At 49.3% G+C, this 20,262-nt stretch overlaps 1 protein-coding gene across 1 annotated transcript; it reads right to left on the bottom strand.

Annotated features, from left to right (window-relative positions):
- Window positions 1-79: 79 nt before the first annotated feature.
- Window positions 80-15,200, bottom strand: PAX9 (paired box 9). The gene is made up of 5 exons (XM_058665405.1): window positions 14,798-15,200; window positions 14,531-14,700; window positions 13,131-14,340; window positions 10,342-10,484; window positions 80-1,715 (listed from the first exon to the last, which is right to left on the bottom strand). The coding sequence occupies exons 1-5, from the start codon at window positions 15,198-15,200 to the stop codon at window positions 1,461-1,463; spliced, it is 2,181 nt and encodes a 726-aa protein (XP_058521388.1). The 3' UTR covers window positions 80-1,460.
- Between the last annotated feature and the right edge of the window lie 5,062 nt (window positions 15,201-20,262).

The following is a 20,262-nucleotide window of genomic DNA, read 5'->3' as shown; positions in this document are numbered from 1 at the left end:
CACACACTCACACACACAAGTATCCCACAGCTATTATTAACATTATAATGAAAGGTAGATTGGCCCGGAAAGATTCGTCAGTTAAAGTGTGTTCTGTTAAGTCCAGAAATGAATAAAGGGAATTTGTTAAAATTAAATAGCAAGTGTATTTCCATTACCATCACCAGTTTGCCTACATGTGAAATATGCTTCTGTACAATAATGTAAACTTCACAGCAAGCCGTCATTACATTCACTGGAGCAAAAATTTCCATTTTCTTTACATTATAACACCATGTGGGGCTGAGATCGTTGAGCACACAGGTAAGCCAACAACAGTACAATTTAGTTTCACAGTGGTTTTCTTAACAAAAAGTTCATTTTAAGTGTCTTTGCAAAGGATTTCACATTAAACCTAAGTTTCTAAGTAACTTCCTTTAGAGCCTTCTTTCTCAGATATTTTCTACCCTCTTGCCTTTATATGCTTGGCATGTGTGTTGTTTGATTAGGATGTAAAGTGAGAGACTGGCTTGTTATATGTAGGTGTTTGTTTTTGAGTCCTCTGCTGTAGAAAGTGTCCTTCATGAAATGTTGAAGCCTTCACTGTACACACAACATACAGGGGCAAGTCCAGGTGCAGGAGCCCAAGCAGCCCACCACCACTCAGAGACAGAGACGTTGCAAGGAAAGTCAACTGAACAAAAAAAGAAAAAATAGACACGGGGATGAGGCTTGGTGAGGGGGATTATCCTATGGAATGAAGACACAAATGCACCATCCAGAGTCCATATTTACAATCTAATAGGAAACAATATAAACATTATTGTATTTGGAACTGCAATAAAACACCAAGAGGAGCTAAATTCGGTACTGCTTGAATTCTACACATACTTTTCAATACAACAGGTCATCTTTCAACAATACGCAAAGGATCACTCAAACACGTCAATCATTGCATGGTTTCCTAATGAGGCATTAAGGCTTACTTGGACACCTTATTTGATTAGAGGATATAGCATAGCTTATTTTTTTTTTCTATATGTGTTTTCCTTTATTGATTTTGCAAAATCTCAACAATTGCACGTTTCAAAAGTTCAGATTGATTTAGAATAAATATACATGTGTGGTTTTACCAAAGACTAGTTTAGAAAGTTCCTTAAGCCCTTTGAGGGGTGTAGGTTTCTCCACTACATTAAAACAGTGTGTGGGCAACACAAATGTCTCCTTGAATCCTTAACGTTGCTTTTGTTTTTAAATCCTAAAGTCATGTCAGGTTTTCTGCAAGAGAGAAGTTATGGCAAGAAATACTTAAGTGTCATCAGCACAAAGGATGTCATTCCACAGAGCCAGCTCTCCCGGCGGGGGCAGGCGAGGTGGAGGGCGGGAGAGGCCGCCTGCGACACCTGGGAAGGGGGGAGGTTGGAGGCGTGCTCGGAGGGGGAACCCGGAACCGGTGAAGCTGCTGGAGCCCGAAGCGCCCATCAGAGTGCCGAGGCGGTGACTGAATGACTCCCTTCTCTGGCCGCCTGCATTCCCTTGAACGCCAGGGACGCGGGAATATCACAGTTGTGGGGGGACAGTGGGGTGCCGCCGGCATGTTGCCATCCATGTCCAGCAACATAACCGGAAGGAGCAGCGCTGTAGGTCATGTAAGGTGACACTTGGGCCGGGGTAGGGTAAGGAGCCATGCTGGACGCTGACACAAAACTGCTCACAGCTGGGAGACCATTTGGTGCCTGGGAGAAGCAGGAAGAGAGAAGTGAAAAGTAATCACATTACAACGGTCAACAATCCACAGATTTCTCTAAAGAAGCCAAAGTACTGTTCTGGGTAAACTAGCAATATGCTTGCTCTGCTTTCTGATTTTTTTTTTTTTACTTCCAACCTTAATTATATTCTGAAGGCTTTTAGAGTCTTGCTACTCAATAATAACAATAATAATGCCAAAAAAACAGGATATTATAATTTTTGCAAAAGTTGTGTGGAAGTTACAACCGGAAAATTTGCTTTTGCCCTCTGGAAAACTGGATGAAGGAGATGCAGGATGAGGAAGGAATGAATGGCAACTAAATAGGCTTCGACTGTTCAGCTTATCCATGATTCCCTTGTCAACCTTTCCAGCACTTGCTGGGTTTTGTTTGGCGCTTTTATTGAGGCATCTGTGACAGGCCTTTTCGGTGTAGCTTTCATTTCCAGTAAGGACGGGCACAGAGCGTAAGCTGTCACGTTAGAAATGCTAAATGAGCATGACCTTTGTTAAATAAAACATGGACCATATCTTAAGGCATCATGTTGAAAATGCTGGCTGGACAAAGGACATGTGAAATGAGGCACTTGATCTCCTAAGAATTGGTTTTTAGGGAGATTGGAGATATTTTTTTCCAGAGCCATTTGATCAGAAAAGAAATTGTGCATCCAAATAAAAAAGAATTGCACATGCACTATTTTGAAATCAGAAGTTCAGCTTGCACAGTTTCGGGGGCCCTATCATGTGAGTTTCTAAAAGTCACATGGGTTCATCTCTTCCAATGAATTAGATGTAAAATTTTTGCAAACAAAATGCAGCTGCTGTGGCAAGCAAGTCTGCCTAGAAACCATTGCTCTCTTGGCGTCCAATAAATTATTGTTGGTATCGTTACTATTAACAACATGAAAACACCCTCGTTTCTAATCCAGATTCTGGCATGAACATTCAGCATCCTTTTCAATTGCTTTAATGTTTTTCTCTCAGTTCCTACCCGATTTAAAGACAGAGAGTAAATCCTGTTTCTGAGACAGACATGAACAAACTAACGTATCAACAATATACTTCCTAGGGAAAATATAATGTAAACACTAGTACAAGAAAAGCTGATAATTCAGACAAATGTTAGATGATTTTTTCCAATACCCGTGCAACATAGAAATTGCTTTTTTTAATTTAATTCATTGAGCTATTATTTTCATTTCCACATCTATGAGAATGCAATGATGCAATCTCAGATACAATTTTCTCAACATATAGTAGACATACATGGGTGTCAGCATGGCTCATGGGTTTCTGACAAAATAAGAAAAAATAGAGGGTTGGATTTTGACTCTTGGTTTATAAGAATGCACCTTGTGTTCCGTTTGTCAATGTCTATTGTTTGAAAAATGAGGAAGGAGAAAGGAAAATAAAGTTTCTTGAGTATCCCCTTTGTCCCAAACACCAAGAAGTTACCCAGCACATTTACTGAATAATGAGGAGTAATGAATTGTACCTTGTTAGAAGCAGTTGAGTTTATTGTGTAATTACAAGGTAATGTATCATGAAATAATACAATGTTCAATTCAAATTAAAATTTATTTCAAGAGTCCAAAGAATGATGCTGTGTTTTTTATCAAAAAAATTTATTAAACATCACTGTTGGATGTAGGTGGGATCTTAATCTCTTTTTTATACAGGAAGGTATAAATGAGGGATTTATTCATTTACCTTGGGCCAACTGGCAAACTCAATGCCATGTGTTAAAGAAATTAGAAGAATATTTGCTTTTCTAGAATCTTATTCTCACTGTTTAAGCCTCACTTGTTTCTTTATTTATAAAAAACAAATTCTTTTTCCTTCTTTTTGAAAGTGGCAAATTTTGTCTTTAAGGAGACATGCGTTTAAGTATCTCAAAATGAGTATCTCCCAGCTATTAAATAGTGGGAAAACCTAACTTGCTTAGAGATTATAATTCTGATCATTTCTATTTAGAATTTTCCCAATAACCTATAGGGAAAATAGTTTGGAAGCAAATCATCCCACTGCAGTTATGTAGTGACACTGTATCTATCCCTTTCCGTGCTTGTGTTGGATGATATTGTTACACTATTCATGCTAACATGCACCTGAAACAGTAGGATACAAACTAAAATTGTTTTTAAAAAACCTTTGCTTCACATTTTAAAAGTACATAAGGTTAAAAATTGTGCCATTGTGGATGACAGGAACAAGGATCCAATTAACAGAAGACATCTGTTGGTGAGCTCTACTTTTCATCACAGCTACTCATTTTTTTTTTCTTTGTATTTCTACCAATCACCCAAAATTACTATTCTCCTTGAGACTCTTACTTAAGCGTCTTCCATTTCTTCCCCATATACCTTTGCCCTTCAAACTAGTGCTGTAGAAGATGTGTTCTTTGCTTAGGGCTTTTCGGCTGTTCTATAACCTCTATATCCCCCCTTACACGGACATACTTCTGGTGCGTTTCCCTTGGAATACGATACTCTGAAGCCATGCTGGGCTGGACTGTCATCTTAGTGCTCCTGGGATTAAGGGGGAAGCAGAGCAGGTGCCTTACTTATTCCATGACCATATTCATTTATCAAGTGAAAAAAAAAACTGGTAGTTTTTCCCATGTTTGTCCAATTTCTCAGGCTTACGGCACCAACTTTATGTTATTATTCTTGGTAGCATTAAGTATTTCAATGTCCTCTAAAACCCACAATATTTATTTAGTGTCATTTTAGTGATGCAATACCCTCCACATTGCAGAAAGGGTAGGAAGAGAAGGCATGGAGAGAGTTGACTTCATCTTGTAGAATAAGCAATGGAAGGTTAAAGTGCTTGTTAAAAAAAAAAAAATCAAAATCTTAAACAGTATAAAAATAACTCTTAGTTTTCCATCAAGTTAAACTGTGACCTAGATTTAGGAGTGGAGGGGTTTTGTTTCAATTTACTTTTTGGTTTTAAAGTTCAGATTCAGAAATTGAAAAGGAAGGAGTAAGCAAAAAGAACAAACGTGCTCTAAAATGTACTTGCCTCCTGCCACCTTCACTGTTCATTCATTCTAATGATTCAATAAACACACCAATTTTCTTGCTATTAATTTTGAAACATGACATTAGTAAAAGATATAAATCTCAGGAAAGTAATTGTTATTTATGAAGCAATCACCAAAAGAGCAAAATTTTCCACCGCAAAGGAAAAACAACTACAGGTAGCATTGATGTGTGTTTATTCTTTCCAGTAAAAGAGTACATGAGTTAAACTTCCCAAATCTGTTTAATGTTTTCAGTTGAAGGGCATGTAATTAATCTGAAAAGCTAGTTAGGCTGAGTAGAGACTACCAAATGTACACCATAAATATAGTGGGAGCAAACATGCTAAATTACTCTATTTAATTGGATTGTAAATATGATTTATATATCAACCAACATATGGAATCCCCAGGGAAGAGTAAACAAATTTTCCAAATGAAACCCCAGCAATGGGCATGTAATGGAAATCTCATTTTTGAAAATGACTTTACCTAAAGATTCCATAAATAAGACTTCAATCCCTCAACCCCTTTTTCATGTGGATCTTCCATGAAGGCCAGGAGAATTCCTGCCTTGGAAGAGGCATGCAAAGGCCTTCTCTAATGAACTACCTCCTGCCTAATTTTGAGAATAAGATTTACAGACCAAATTGCATATCCAGCAAAAAGCAAGTTATTCTCTTTGCTGGATATTTTAGGAAACGGCATACTGCATCACTCAGACATGAGGAAGAGTCTAGAAAAATATTTGTGATGCAGTGTAACTCTCTCAGGCCTATCCCAAGAAGAATGACAGTATGAGGTTCTTATTTCATTTGTTCTAAAATGTTAAAAATGTAGATCTGCCAGTTTAAAAAAATTTTAATGAATATGTTGAAAAGCTGATTTGGCAAAGGGCTAGACTGCAAACCATTTGAGGACAGGGATTTCCCTTAATCATTTTGTATCCCCATGAAAACAGAACTCATCTTAGATGTTTCATAGGTGTTTGTATACTTAAGCTAGTTCAGGTGTGTGACAGCAAAAAGATGGGATACTGTTGCTTTAAAAGCAAAACATAATGCTAAGCATCATGGAATAAGCATTACACAAGAAGTAATCAAAACAAATAAAGCTCTTGAGAAAAAAAATTAAAATTCTAACCTAGCCATTTCATTATTTGAGTCATTGTTGGTCCATTTTTATTCCTTTCCCCAGCATCAGAATTCAAACACTTATAATTTCTTTCTCTCTCTCTCTCTCTCTCTCTCACACACACACACACACACACACACAAATGTATATGACAACTATCTAACAATGAAAAGTGACAAACTATTTTTCAAATTCAGAATTGTCTACTCGACAATTTTGCTGTTGAAGAGAATGTGGATCACAATGCTAGGTTCTCTCCCCATAGCCTGTCATCCACTCATCAGCAATACCTGTTCCCCTCCTTAAATAAAATGAGTTTACCTTGGCTTTATCCTAAAGTAGTTTTGACCACAAAGAGAAATCTGCTTCCCCTAGAAATTTAATCTTGACATCACAAGTAAAAAAAAAAAAATTCAAATCTGAAAAGTAAGCAGAATTTTCTTTTTCATATTTATCATTTTTCTCACTACCCACTCTTCCAATTCATTATTCAATGACCTAGGACAGCAAATCTGATAAAAGCAAATGGTCACTGTAAATACGGTCCAACAATCATCCAAAAGGATCTCAATTATGCTTAGTTTTTAGATTGTATATGTAAATGTCTCCAGTAATTGGAAGCTGTTATAGTGTTTTATTTTCTCGCCTAGATCTTACACTTCTAACATATACTAAAATTGATGCAACCTTCAGTTTTTTGCTTTTTCAGTTTCATTTTCTTTTAAATTGACATAATCATTGTATATATGAATGGGGTACAATGTGATGTTTCAATACAGGTATTCAACCTATGATGATAAAATCAAGATGTTTAATATATCCAGCGCCTCGAACATTTGTTCGTTTGTGATGAGAACATTCCCAGATTGCTGCCTTCTAATTATTTTTAATCTAAAAGTTTTGTTACATGTTTCTGCCACTTTATAGAAACATGCTTTATTGACATGTGATCCAGCTTTTTAAAAGATACTAGTTTAAAGTTAACAACACCAAAGAATGTTTTTCATAATAACGTGAATTTCAAAGACTCTATTGATATTTACCAAAGATGTTATTCTCTATAAAACTACAAGTTAACAAGAATTAACTTTATTTGCAACAAAGAGAACTTCAGCACAACCTCATTCTGAGCACCCTATGTGCACAAAGATCACAGGTTTTTAAAATTATGTGCTGGGAAATTAGCTCCAGGATTCTGAAATATTAACTTTATTTCAAATCAGATGAATTCTGTGTGAGAATTCCAGGTTTAAATTATACCTTTAAACTCAACTACTTTCACAACTGTTGAATTCTGACTTTTTAAAGTCCAAATATGTATAGACTAGTCTCCGTTTCTTAGCTAATATTATACAAAATTGTTATCAGAGTCACCACATCCAACTCCAAAAGAAAGATGCAAAAAGCTTATAATCAGCATTAGGATTAGTTTAATTAGAACACCAGATTTATAATGCGTGTTTTCCAAGAAAGTAGGTGCTGTTTGTAGAAAATTCTGCTAAAACTATGAGATTGTTTACAAACTACTTGGAAAAAATAAGTCTTTAATTCTCTAAATACTACAATAAAGGACAGATACATTCCATTTCTTCATAGAATGTTCTTTTGCCATTCTATTGTATTCAACAGCAATACTCCACTTTCCACAGAAGAAAACCAGCTTTAGGAGCCAGAAAACATTGGTGTCATTCAGAATTAGTTGGTATTAAAGATTTCTAGTCCGATATTACATGAGGGCTTAAAAAAAAAACACTAAATATTCTGTTCCAGAGATAGACAACAAGGACTTATTTATGGTACTATAAAATATCAATTAAAGTGTTATATTAATGTAAGACATTTGAATATTCTAAACTAAATTTTCACAAATAGATGTTTTGTGCATGTTTCTGAAATGTGCACACAGTGTAATTACCAGGAATGGGGCATCTTTCTTTACAGTTGAAGCTGCAAATAGAAACTCTACATTATGCTAAACAATAGGATCTATAATTGGTTGCCAGTTCAACCCTCTGGTAATTTTACAGGTGTCTCCTGGCAAAATACACATGAAGCCCTATGATTCTGAAATCTGAATTTTCTCCTTTGCATGCTGAAATGAAACAGGTATTACATACTATTGCTCTACTTAGTAACAACTGCAAATGCCCTGAAAGTAATGTAGGGGAAGCAAATTTATTAATATTCTTCCTCCCTCCCCCGCCTCCTTTTTTTCATTATACAGAAAGGGGGAGCTGTTGCCTGGGTTCACAACTGAGTTGGAATATGCTGGTTACATTGTGGAAAATGACTTTGAGCAAGAAAGTTTCTTTCTGTATATGAGCGAGGGGAATGCACACATATGCTAGACTGCACAACACACTTGATCTTGGCATGTTTTGAGCAAGTGTTAGGATACATTTAATTTTACCCTTAGTGACATCAATGTCCAAGGTTCAAAATGGCTCCAAAAATGATACAGCCTACATGTGCCTACTTAGCAAATCTTCAGCAAAAAGACTATTCTAACAGTCTTGACAGAGCAGCCACTAATTTATGTTGGCTTTCCAAACTTTTCAGGTTTTTATATTTCTAACATTTGAATTTTCTAATTACACCATAAGGTAGAAGATTAGCATATTGCAATTAAAAATGTTCTATAGGTAAGTTGAGCATACATGTATCTTTTTATTCTGCATTCTCTTCACTATCTAGAGCAGTATTTTTTTGCCCCCTTTTAAATTACTTGCTTATATTAATCCGGTAAATTAGTGATTTGCACTTCATTGTGTAAAATGTAATCAAATTTTAACATTTAGAATACACAGTTCATTACTTGAAACCATTGAAAAATGTCCCCCCCCCAAAAAAAATGAGTAACTTGTCAGTTTGGCTTTGAAATGTATTATACAAATTCATCATCCCGAAACAAGCGTAAATGCTGGTATTATAACTTAAGGGAGAGAAAACTACGAAGGTTTTTGTTTGTTTGTTTTTGCATTATGAGTTTGCTTTACATATAAGTGGAGTTGAATTAGAGGCTACTTTTCAACTCTGTACTTCACAATGTTATTCCAAGAAACCATGACCTAATCAAAAGTGCTGGGCACCTATTAAACGTTTGCTACTAGGCTACACTGCATGTGCACAGCCTCTATCTGTGGGTAACAACATGCCTTCACACCTTTTTTTTTTACTATGAGACGTCTGATAAACAGTGATTGCTTTTTAAAAGTCAATCTCTAAACATCATTTATAACCACCGATGATCAGAGAGGGCTTCGAAAAGCTGATGGGAAGATGAACTTGAATGTGCGAATTCTCCATTCTCCGTGCACCTTCCGAAGCCCTCTTTGAGGGTTGAATGAGGGATTCCTGAGTGCCATAAGGTGGCACCCACTAGGTGAGTCCTGGGGACATCTCTACAACTTAGCATTTTAATCGTGAAGCAATAACGACCTTGCTTCCGAAGCTGGGGCACCTCTCCCACGGTCCTCCACTGCCTGTTGCCCCCTTAGACCTTCTCAGCGCTCTGGACGGCAGAAACAGGGGTGGCTGCCTTGGCAGCCGAGTTCTGTGCTATTGGCTCCGGGAAAGCTACTTCTCTGTGCTCCCACCAACCAAGGGCGGGCAGGGAAGTGGACTTGAAAATTGTCACACAAAACGAACCACCCGGAGTTTTCTTCCCTGAGGGAGAGTAAGAATAGCACGTTCTGACCTAATTTTACAAGTTGATGTGGACAGATGAGAAAACCCCGCGGAGTGTTAATACAACCCAAACAGCGCTCTGAAGCTGTGGCGTTGGAGCGGAAGGTTCAAGCCAGGTTTGCTCCGGGAAACCTCCCGCTGGCCAGAAGGTCCGGTTTCTGAGAGTTTTGAACTCTTGACTCCAGCGTGGTGATGAATTTAGACTCGACCCTCTTGGGCGTCTGTTGGAGCGGTCGCTTAGCTTTTTTGTAAGGTAAAACACAGAACGGGTGTTTTGAATTTTCTTTTTGGAGAACCGGGGGAGGGACGGAGGGGTAGAAAAATTAAACGGTCCACAGCCAGTCCGTGTAATTTGAGGTTTTCTCACCAACCTCCCTTGGGAGATGACGGAGAGACCTTCAATCGGGAAACGGTCACTTTACTATCGGGTTGTCCCTCTTCCTGCTAGCGCGGGGTAAGCCACCCGCACGGGTTTCGGGGCTGCAGCCGGGTCCGTCCAGTCGGGCGGCAGTGTGCGACCCCAGGTTAAGGTTAACGCGTCAGCCGGCACGGCCCCGCGCGCTGGGGAAGCCACGGGGCCTGCAGGCGCGGCGGACCAGCGATCCAGGCCTCAACTCTGCGCTCCCTCTCAGGCCCGAGCCTCGAACTCGGGTTCCTGGCACCAACGGGGGTGACCAGCTCGGGCTTGCCTCAGGAAGGGACCTAGGTGTCCTCCATGGCCCAAACCCCGCGGCCCTCTTGGCCCCCCTGGCCCTGGTGCTCGCCTCCTCACCTGCCCGTACTTGGCCTCCTGTTCCAAGGCGCCCTTGTCCAGTCCGTTCACCGCGTGCGGAGCAGCCGCAGGGAAGTTGTTGCGGGCCAGGCTGCTCCACTCCTCCACCTTGGGGCTGTGGTAGGGGGAGCTGTCGCTCACTCCTGGGAAGCGGGAGAGGGTATCAGGTGGGTGTCCAACCCGCTCCAAAGACCCCGACCTCGGCCAGGACTCCGCCAGCCCGTGGCTGGCCAAGTGTCACTCTCCTGAAAAGAGGCCTTTCCGCGGCGCCTGGGAGAAGCTCCCTCCCCCCCTCCTATCCCACCAACCTTCGATTTCCCAGCTCCCCTCTGCGCTACTCCGAAGACTGTTAGTGGAGAAAATCTGAGGTTTTGCCCCCTCAGAGTTTCCCAAATCTGGGTGCCTGCGCGCTTGCTTCTCCACCTCCCCATCCTAACTCAGGGCTACGTTGGAAATGGACAAAGATGCTGGATTGAAAGGGCAGCAAGAACCTAAAGGTGCCTGCACTCTACCCTAGGAGCCTCTGGTTGCGCTGCGAGTATCTGCAATGTATACCAAAAGACAAAACAAAGGGCCTGCAAAATATTTTGCAAAAATAGCCCAAGGATGCCCACAACGCGCGTGCAAAATCCCTAGACATTAAATATGTATGGTTATGCACCTCTGACTTTTGAAACAATCATGTGATTACCACTCTGAATGCCACAAGTACAGTTCAGGAGTGGGATTTACTGGGAGAGGGATTTAAAGGGAAAAAAAGGTTAAGAAAACGAAAGTAGAAATAAGAAATGGAACAAAGCCATCAGTTATCCCCTCTATTCTTGACAGACAAGTGAAGCAAATTATGCCTTATAAGGTACTGGCTACAGCGCACCCGAATAGTCCATATGGGATCACTGGCATTCGAATGTATTCGCATCTTTGGGTACTATAGATGAAGGAGTGAAATGTGAGGAAGTCCCTTATAATCTGGTTTTAAACACTTTAAGCACTTCCTTCCATCCACAGGGCATTTGTAGGGGTGATCATTTTATAGAAATGATCATTTTCCTTTCACAGATGTGTCAGAAACCACACTGCCTAAAGCTGCCCAGAACCAACCAAAGTCACTACAGTGAAGTTTTCACCACAATCCAACACTTCTCCAGCTGACTTTTGATCTGTCTGTAGAATCTCCAGAGAGGAGACTTTTCCCCCCCCCACCGTGCCTCCCACACTAAACAAACTAAACTCCGGGCTCCCAGTTTTGTATCAGGAAAGGGTGTTTGGGTCCAAAACCCCTCATCTCCCCATTGCCCTCCCAGACAAAATGCAGCTGGTACACACAAGCCTGAAGTTGTGTTAAGAAACCGAGATCCCCCTGCGAGCCCCCATTTCTGCTGATCTCACACTTTCCCAGGCACAGGGGTTTCCTCTAAATGTCAGGGAGGTCAGTTTATCCTATAAATCAAGGGCCAACTCTCCCCCTTAAAAGCTGCTTCCAGTGGCTAGGCGGCCGCCGAGCAAGGCAAAGTGGAGCACTTGGAAATCCACCATCCGAAAACCAGGAGACAGGCGCAAGGAGCTGAGGAATCAGGGCCTGCTTTAATTGCTTAAAAAGATAATTGTGCCAATGTGGTGGCAACGAGAAAGGCAGGAAATAATTAAAGGAGTTATCCCCCCCTATTTAATTTCTCCTCTGTGCTTTTGAAGCATTAGGGCTATGAGACATTAGCAAGTTATCTCCGAATTAGTTCGATTCTACATGGACTTTCTTTTCTCCCTACGAAGAAAGACGGTAGCACCTCCTTTTTCTTCTTCTTCTTCTTTTAAATAACAACGCAGTAAAAGAAAACAAACTCAGATCTCTCCCAGAAGGCCAACTGAACCGGAGGGTCAGATGCCATTCTGATTGCAGAAAAGTCAAGCTGGCAAAGCTGAAAACGTGCAGAAGCTCCTTAGGTGTTCGCTGGCAGTCCCTGGGACCTCGGACTGAGGCAAAAAGCAGTCTGGGGAGAACAGTAGAAAGGACGGCCAGGGAGTGGCCGCTGCCACTTTCCAAGATAGATAATATGGTAGGTTGTGTGTGTGTGTGTGTGTGTGTGTGTGTGTGTGTGTGTGTGTGTGTGAGAGAGAGAGAGAGAGAGAGAGAGAGAGACAGAGAGAGAGAGAGAGAGAGAGAGAGAGAGAGAGCGAGCCAGAACGAGCTACATGTAAGTTACAAAGCAATAACTTTCGGGACCTCCATTTCCGAGGAAAATGAAGTGAAGCATAAGAACGAAACCAATTAGGTGACATTTGAACTTCCTGCCTGAGCAAATGTGGTCTGATTGCCAGAATCTGAGAACACTACAATTTCCACTGCTCACCGAACTCCTCCTCGCAGCCGCCTGGGATCCCCCAAACAAACTGTCCATCCCGGCAAGCTCGGCAGCCCCAGGTCGGCTCGGCCTCCCGGGCTGCGCCCCAAGCCCGGCGGCCGCGCACTCAGTGAGCCAGCCCGGGCGGAGGAGGCAGCAGCGCGGCGCGAGAGGCGGGGGAGGGTGGAAAATGCGAACCATGTGTCAGGGCTGGGGGGATGTTACGGCTCTGGTAGTTTGAGATGAGGCAGGAGACTGTGTGTGGCAAGGAAACAGGGGCAGGAGTTTCAAGTTAATGAGATCAGGACACCCCCCTGGGAAGCCTCCTCACGCTTCCAAAGGAAAAGGCCTCGGGTGGCGGGTTGGACAGGCGCTGGGGACCCCTCGGCGGTGAGCGGGCAGGAAAGGGGCTCGCAGCTAGTCTCACGCGTCGGACCTTCAAGCCCTTACCTTGGTCGGTGATGGAACGGATGCCCAGGATATCGGTGACGGAGTGCGAGGAGGGCCAGGTGCGAGGCATGGCCACCGAAGCTGGGAGAGCGGGCACCCCGGGTGGCGTGGGCACCTTGGCGGCCGCGGCCGTGATGGGGCTGGGGTACGAGTAGATGTGGTTGTAGGGCAGCGCGGGCTGCGGCGCGGGCTGGTGCTGCTTGTAGGAGTCGTAATGGCCCTGCTGGGCCAGGTTGCCGATCTTGTTGCGCAGGATGCGGCTGATGGAGCTGACCGAGGGCACGTTGTACTTGTCGCACACGCCGTCCGCCAGCAGGCGGTCACGGATCTCCCAGGCGAAGATGCCGGGGTCCCTCTGCTTGTAGGTCCGGATGTGCTTCACCACCGTGGGGGTCGTGACCCGGGGCTTGCTGCCCCCGATGGCTCCTGGCAAGATCGAGCCGGTCTCGTTGTAGCGCGCCAGGATCTTGCTGACGCAACCATGAGAGACCCGCAGCTGGCGGCTGATGTCACAGGGTCGGATGCCCAGCTGGGCCAGTTCCACGATGCGAAGCCGAATGGCGTTGGGCAGCGGTCTCCCGTTCACGAACACTCCTCCCAGTTGGTTCACCTCCCCGAAGGCTGGCTCTGCGAAACGAACACACAGCGCGCGGGGACGCGCACCCGCCGCTTGGGACAGGCCGCCCGTGCCCGCTCGCTCCCCCGGTGCACGGCGAGGGCGCGGGGTGGCCGGCCCACACGTGCACCTCCCCCCAAGACGTGGGCCCGGGGCTGAGCGCAGCAGAACCGGACGCCACTGCCCCCTACAAACACGGCCCGCACAGTCCCGGACGACCCCCGGGTCCAGGCGGACCCCCTCCCCACATCCCTGCTTCCTGATGCGAGGGCAGCCGCCGCGGACCAGCCGAGAGGCGAGACGCACTCCAGGCTGTTCCGAGCCCCCGAGAAGTCTCGGGGGCCGCCGGCGGCGAGCGAGAGGCCTGGACGCCCGAACGCGCTCGGACTGGCCGGCTCCGCACCAAAGAGCCCGCGGCCGCTCTCCGTCCTCCTCTCCCGGCGCCCGGCCCGGAGACCCGCGCGGTGGTCCGGTGGGCGAGGGAGAGTTTGGAGGGGGGTGATAGTGGTTCTTGTCTGTTTGTTCTGCTTCGTTGGCTTGTGTGCGCGCAAGCGAAACACACCTCGGGTGGCCCCCCGGGGGCACTGGGGGACTCTGCGATGCCACGCCCGGGCACGGGGTATCCACAGCCACCCCGGTAGCAGGCGCGCAGTCCCGGGACGCGTGGTAGGAACCCACCCAAGTCCCTCAGCGGGGGCGCCTCTGCGGGCGCCCTCCCGCCCTGGCCCGCCCGCTCCCTCCCTCCCTCTGCCGCTCTTGACAGCGGGCCCCCGCAGCCACTCACCCATTGCTCCGAGCCGTACCCCAAGCCGGCCCTAGGCTGCGCTTCCAGAAAGAAACTTTGCTTCGCACGGCCTCGGTAGCCCGGCCTGGCTCTGTCCCGCGGCCGCCGGGGCCTCGGGTTCTCCCCGGGAGGAGGCGGCAAGAGTGCAAAAGGAAGGAGTAAAAGGAAGTCTGCGCCCCGATGAAAGAGGCTTGAGTTCTGCATTTCAATCTAAGCAGCGGCGTGGGCTGGGCTGAGCAGGGCCGGGCGGCTCCGTCTATCACTCACGGGGGACACGCCTCCCCCAAGAGGCGGGCCCGGCAGCACGCCGCGTGTTGATTGGTGCAGGCCGGTGAGCGACAGCGCGGCCCCGGGAAACTCCTTCCGCCGTCTCCTGCGACCGTCTCCGCACCTGGGTGACTGGGACACCAGGAAAAAATGGGTGTCGGACGTCCCTCCCCGGGGCGGCACGCACAGACAGCAGCGTGAGGCCGGCGCAAGTGCTGAGCCAGCAACTCGGAGGCTTTCGGTCTGAGTGCGAGCAGGAGGGGGCCCCCCCAGACCTCTTAGGGCGCTCGAGTGAAGCTGGCTCTAGGCGGGAGGGACGCCGCCGAGGACCGGGGTGCGGGTAGGCTCCCGCCTCTGCGGGTCCCGCCGGCCCCCGGGGGCTGTGGAGCAGCTGGGCTCCCATCACCTGCCCATTCCACCTGCCTTAACGACGCGCTCGGTGCGAGCACGCAGGTGTGAGAAGCTAGGCCGGTGGCAGAGGCCAGGGGCTTGCGGGGAGGCCAAGGAGACCCCCTCGGCTGCGGGACTTGAGCTGCTGTCCACCCCACCCCATGCCCAGCAGTCCCCTCCCCCACCAGTGGACTTGTCCGAGGACGCGGGGTCAAGCCCAGGCCTTTCAAGCTCAGGGTACGGGTTGATCGCACGGTTTGCACAGAAGTTGGTCACACCCGGTGGAGCGAGCGCACCGCAGCACTGTCAGGCTCAAGGGCCCAGAGCCACGCCGGGTCCTGGTGCTGGGGCCGCGGCTGGGATGAGGCACCCTGCCCCGAGCCCGGGGCACCCCACCTGGAACAAAACCGCCAAGGGGTTTTGTTTAAAGTAGAAAGGAGACTTAGTCCCAGGCGGCCCAGCCAGCGGCCAGAGCGTGTCAAGGCTTCCACGCCGCCACCGCGGGCCCCATACTTTGTCTACTCTGGACTTTTCACTTTCACTCAGTCCCAAGTCTCAAAAGGTCATGACCAAAGTCATTTGTTTTTGGAGCTCGAAATTATCAGCAAGATGAACATTTTTTCATGAATTTGGGGTGTGGTTGGTTACTTGGGGTCTAAGACACGGAGACCTCTGATGTTGGAGAGACCCAGCGCCCCTGCTGAGCGCAGGAGCCAGGCAGAACTTTTCACGGTTCCCACGGATGCGTGGGAGCTCCCGCATCCACAGCTGGAAGCTGAAAGGGCCCGGATGCCCGGCCAGCAAGGGGAAGGAGACACCCAGGAGCGCCAACTTGGAATAAGCAGCGATTTCCAAGTACCCGCCTCTCGAGTGGGAACACACTAGGACTCCAATGGAAAAACTTGGAAAGACAGGAATGAACTCAGACCTCTTGAATTCTTTATAACCGGGATCTTGTGAGAAGTTCCACAACTGGAAACACACCTACCATTGGTGGTTGCCTGGTGGGTTTTCGTTTAAAATCTTGGTGAAGTTTGCATAGATGTCACCCTAGCCCATCCCCATATCTGTTGTGGGGCACTGCCTGGCGTTGTACAAGGAGGCCCTACAGAGCTCCCAGGGATGTAAAAGAGCATCTCCTTCTCGCCACTGGGATGTGACATTGCCCTACGCTTGCGTGAAGCAATGAACTGGCTGTGAAAAAAATTATTATGGCCTCTTTCCCACCTGTACACAGGGCACGAGTGCAGGCAACCATAGCCGGGACTCCTCGCTAGGTTCGCCCAGTGAACGTTTCAGGCTTGCGGTGACAGGGCCCTCCTGCGACTTGGGGGCCCTAAGTATTTTGTGATCTAAAGACCCCCATGAGGTTTAGGGCTCTAGAGTTGAGCTTAACACCTGCACTCACTCTCATTTGCCACAGGTCAACTTCTTCCTCCACTTCCCCCAGCTGTACCAGCTCTCTCGTTCTCAGAGCTTTCCCTATCCACGGCTGCACACCCCCGCTGCGTGTGCCCAAGTCACTTTTCTCGCTGGACAGCAGGCACCGCACCCACGGTAGGACCCCCCCCCCCCATCCCACCCACAACTGCAAGCGCTTGCTGGGCGCAACTGGTTCTCTAGAGCCCGCCAAGAAGCTAACCGACCAAGGCCCGCCCTCCAAGAGCAAACCCAGCTCAAGGTGCAGAATCCCAGTGGCGGGTGAGGGTGCTGGGGCCTCCTGGAGCCCGTGAGAAAGACCACTGGAAGAGGGGAGGGAGTGAGGGGGGGATGTGGTAGTCAGAGAACAAGGGTCAGGCAGGGTCAGCACCCCCTGTTTACTGCTTACTCCGGGCCCAGGAGCTGACAGGGTTCGGAAGAACTAAAAGACATTAAACCAAAAGACATTAAAGACCAAAAAACCAACACATACCCAATAAGGCCTGCAGCTGCTAATGGCCTCTCAGAGAATCCCAAAGCCTTTCCCGCGGAGCTGCGAGGACTCCTCCGAGGGGTGACCTCTTCTCTGGGTAAATATTTACTCGGCGGGAGACCGGAAGCTAGTCAGGCCACAGGGCGTGAAAGAGGAGGGGGCACACCGTCTTAGGGGTAGTTGGTGCAGGCTCTTGGCTCTGGCTGGACCTGCGTGATGTCTACCCGAGGGGAGCCAGGACCCGCGGCTACCCCCGCCCCCACCCAGCGTGCAGCCCAGCGGACCCAGGCCAGGTGCAGTTAAGCCTTCATTAATCTTGACAGTGTGTTGCGAGTGCTACGACGTGGTCACCTGTGGCGCCTTCTTCCCAGACCGGTGGGGTCTGAGGAGAGAGATACCGAGAAGGGACGAGAAACTGGTATTTTAACAAGGCCAACTTGGAAGGGCTGGAAGAACGCTACCCGGGTCTGCAGATGCCTAACTGGGGCGCTGCAGGCTGTGTGCTCAGGCAGTGAGCGTTCACTCTCTCCCTCGGCCCCCAGCCCCGGCCAGCGGCCGGCTCGGCGGTCCCTGCGAGCGCCCGCTGCTGCTGCACGGGTCTGCAGGTCAGCGCTGACTGCAGCAGAGGGCAAGGCAAGAGGGGGCGTGGGTGTACGTGGTACGGGAGTCCTCCTGGACAAGTTCGGTGACAAGCAGAGCTGAAGAAGGAGGGAAATATTAAGGAGTGGATGCCTCCAACTTGCTCCCTGTTGGAATCGGTTTGGGCCTCTAGCTAACGAGGTTCCGAGGGGGACTTTGGGGAATCAGGGGGCAACCCGGAGGGCTAAATTCTAGGAACCGGGGTTTTCAGAGTGTGGGACTTCCTCGTGCCCCCGCCCCTTACCTCCAAAGGCAAATGCTTGCTACAGGCCTGACCCGAGCCCTCTCCTGGAGCGTGCGGGGCATTGCCCATCGGCGCAAATGGAAAAGAGGCTCGGCTTCGGCAGCCCTCCACCCACCGCTGTGACCCGGCCTGCCGGGGTCAGAGGCCGCTTCTCCGCCCGCTGCTCCTTCCCGCGACTGTCCCCGCGAGTGGCAGTCGGAAGAGCGGCCGGAGCCCGAGGCCTGGGAGAGTCCACTCAAGGCTGCTTTGAGCCGCCAGATCTGCGCGTGGAGCCGGCGGACACAGCGGCTAAAGGGTTCAATCGCCCAGCGCAGGGAGGTTGGGCGGAGAGCGGGGAGTCCCCGCTGGGCCTCCGGGCAGGGGCGGGGTGGGAGGCAGGATAGCCGGAGGCGGAGAAGCCCCCCTACGCACTGACCTGCTCTGGACTTGGCCGGGCCGGTGGACGCGCGGGGCTGCGAGCGGCGCCCTACCGCCTCCCCTGCCTTCGTACAGAGCCTGTGCCCCGGCTGGACGAGGTGGATCGGGCGGGCAGCCGCGGGCGGGCTACGGCCGGGACTGAGCGAGTCGTGCAGCCGCACCGGAGGGCCGGGCAGCGGCTGTGCCGAGCTCAGCCGGCCCTGGGATCGGCCCCACCGGCGGCGAGCGCTCCTCGCCCGCTTCTCTCTCCGAGGGCAGGGGAGGGGCCTGTGGCCGCCCGAAAGCCGCTTGTAATTCTCCGCCTGCCTGTTTCCGATCACCCGAGGTTGGTTTTTCTGTTTGCTCACTCCTTCTATTACAATAAAAACAATCGACATTTCTCTGCCGTTTCCCCGTAGGAGCGTCACTCAGTAATTGTTCTCCACCCCTCCCCGCCGCGACCGGGGCCAGCGGGATGACCGGTGTTGGCGAATGGGAAGGTTTCCGAGTCTATAAGCAAATCTTCCCTAAAGACTTTAAAGTAAAAATAAATAACGGCCCGGGAAGTTGCCATGACCCTAACATCACTTTCGGATCGCAAATTACACCCATTTTTCAGTTTTCAACAGCGGAATTGCTTTCAGAAGGACGGCGCACAGCCCCATGTGATACGGTTCCGTTTGTTTATGGAATCCACGAATGGAAGTGAACTCGTTTCTGGGAGCTCGCTGGACGGCAAGTGCGCGCCAGGCTCGCCTGCCAACGGGCGGGGGCAGGAGCCAGGGGCGGGAGGGGCCTCGAGGGGAGTCCGGGCTGACCCTCGCGGCCGCCCGAGGAGGACTCGGCCCCGCCGGAGTCACGGCTTTGGCAGAGCCGTGCGCCGACCGGGGTGCAGCGCTCGGAGACTCGGCAGCCCGGAGCTGGAGCGCCTAAGGAGACCTGCGGCTGGAGCCCGGCGAGCAGCAGCGCCCTTCCCGAAAGCACTGCCGGGCGTCGGACCAGGGCGTTAGGGCTGCCTCCTGCCCGAGACCCGGACTGGGAGAACCAAGTGCAACGCAGGTCGCGCTCCTGACTCTGGTCTGGGGACTTGAGTCCTTGGGAAACCCTCGTGGGGGCGGGGCGGGGGTGACGCTGACTGCAGGTTTCTGGCCAAGTCCAGGTAGAGTCAGGGGCCAGACCGCTGTCCTCTGGTGAAGGATCAGGCCCGGCCCACTACCTGCCCCCCAAGCCCCATCTTCGGCCGGCCCCAACAGCAGACGGAGGGAACAACCAGGCACAAGACTGCACTGATGACCACCGTGACACCCCCCAATCAACGGCGGGCCTCAGTCGTGCTAACCGCACGAGTTCTTCTCCCGTCTCTGGTGGTGCAGCCACCCGGGACCCTCTCACGGCGCATCGCCTGGGGCTGGCAGCCTGCCCTGTGATGCCGCCCTGCGCGCCCTGGCACCTGAGCCCTGGGCACCGCCAGGTGGGGAGGGAGTGCGGCTCTCCACCTGCCGCCCTCTGACCCCGGCTTTCTCCGGAAGCCCACGGAAGCCCAGGCTCCTGTGATGCGAGGTTCTCCTTAGGAATCCCCCGAAAACATTTGGGGGCTGGGAGCCCAGGGTCGAAGTTGGGGTCTCCTAAAGCTTCCCCCACCCCCGGCCCCGTGGCCTCCGGACTGCAAGCACCTCGACACAGCGCCACCTACAGGTGCCCTGGAGCTCGCGCTCCCTCACGTCTGGGAAGGAAGAACCCTTGAAAATCCAGACCTGTCTCAGCTGCCCAGTTGGACACCCTCCGCTCGGCACTGGACTCCAAGTCCCTGCACTATTTTCTACCAGGCTGCAAGGTAAACCTGCGCATCCATCTTTTCATGATTCAACCCCTAGTGGGCAGGAT

This window comes from Ochotona princeps, chromosome 6 (assembly GCF_030435755.1).
Source record: "Ochotona princeps isolate mOchPri1 chromosome 6, mOchPri1.hap1, whole genome shotgun sequence".
Taxonomy (NCBI): domain Eukaryota; kingdom Metazoa; phylum Chordata; class Mammalia; order Lagomorpha; family Ochotonidae; genus Ochotona; species Ochotona princeps.
This window is presented reverse-complemented; position numbering and strand designations above follow the sequence as displayed.

Coding starts and splice junctions, on each gene's coding strand:
- PAX9 (XM_058665405.1), bottom strand. CDS start 15,200: ATGGGAGCCCAGCTGCTCCACAGCCCCCGGGGGCCGGCGGGACCCGCA. Junction 14,701..14,797: donor TTGGGGGAGGCGTGTCCCCC/GTGAGTGATAGA, acceptor ATCGGGGCGCAG/ACTTCCTTTTACTCCTTCCT. Junction 14,341..14,530: donor GGTACGGCTCGGAGCAATGG/GTGAGTGGCTGC, acceptor GTGGCATCGCAG/AGTCCCCCAGTGCCCCCGGG.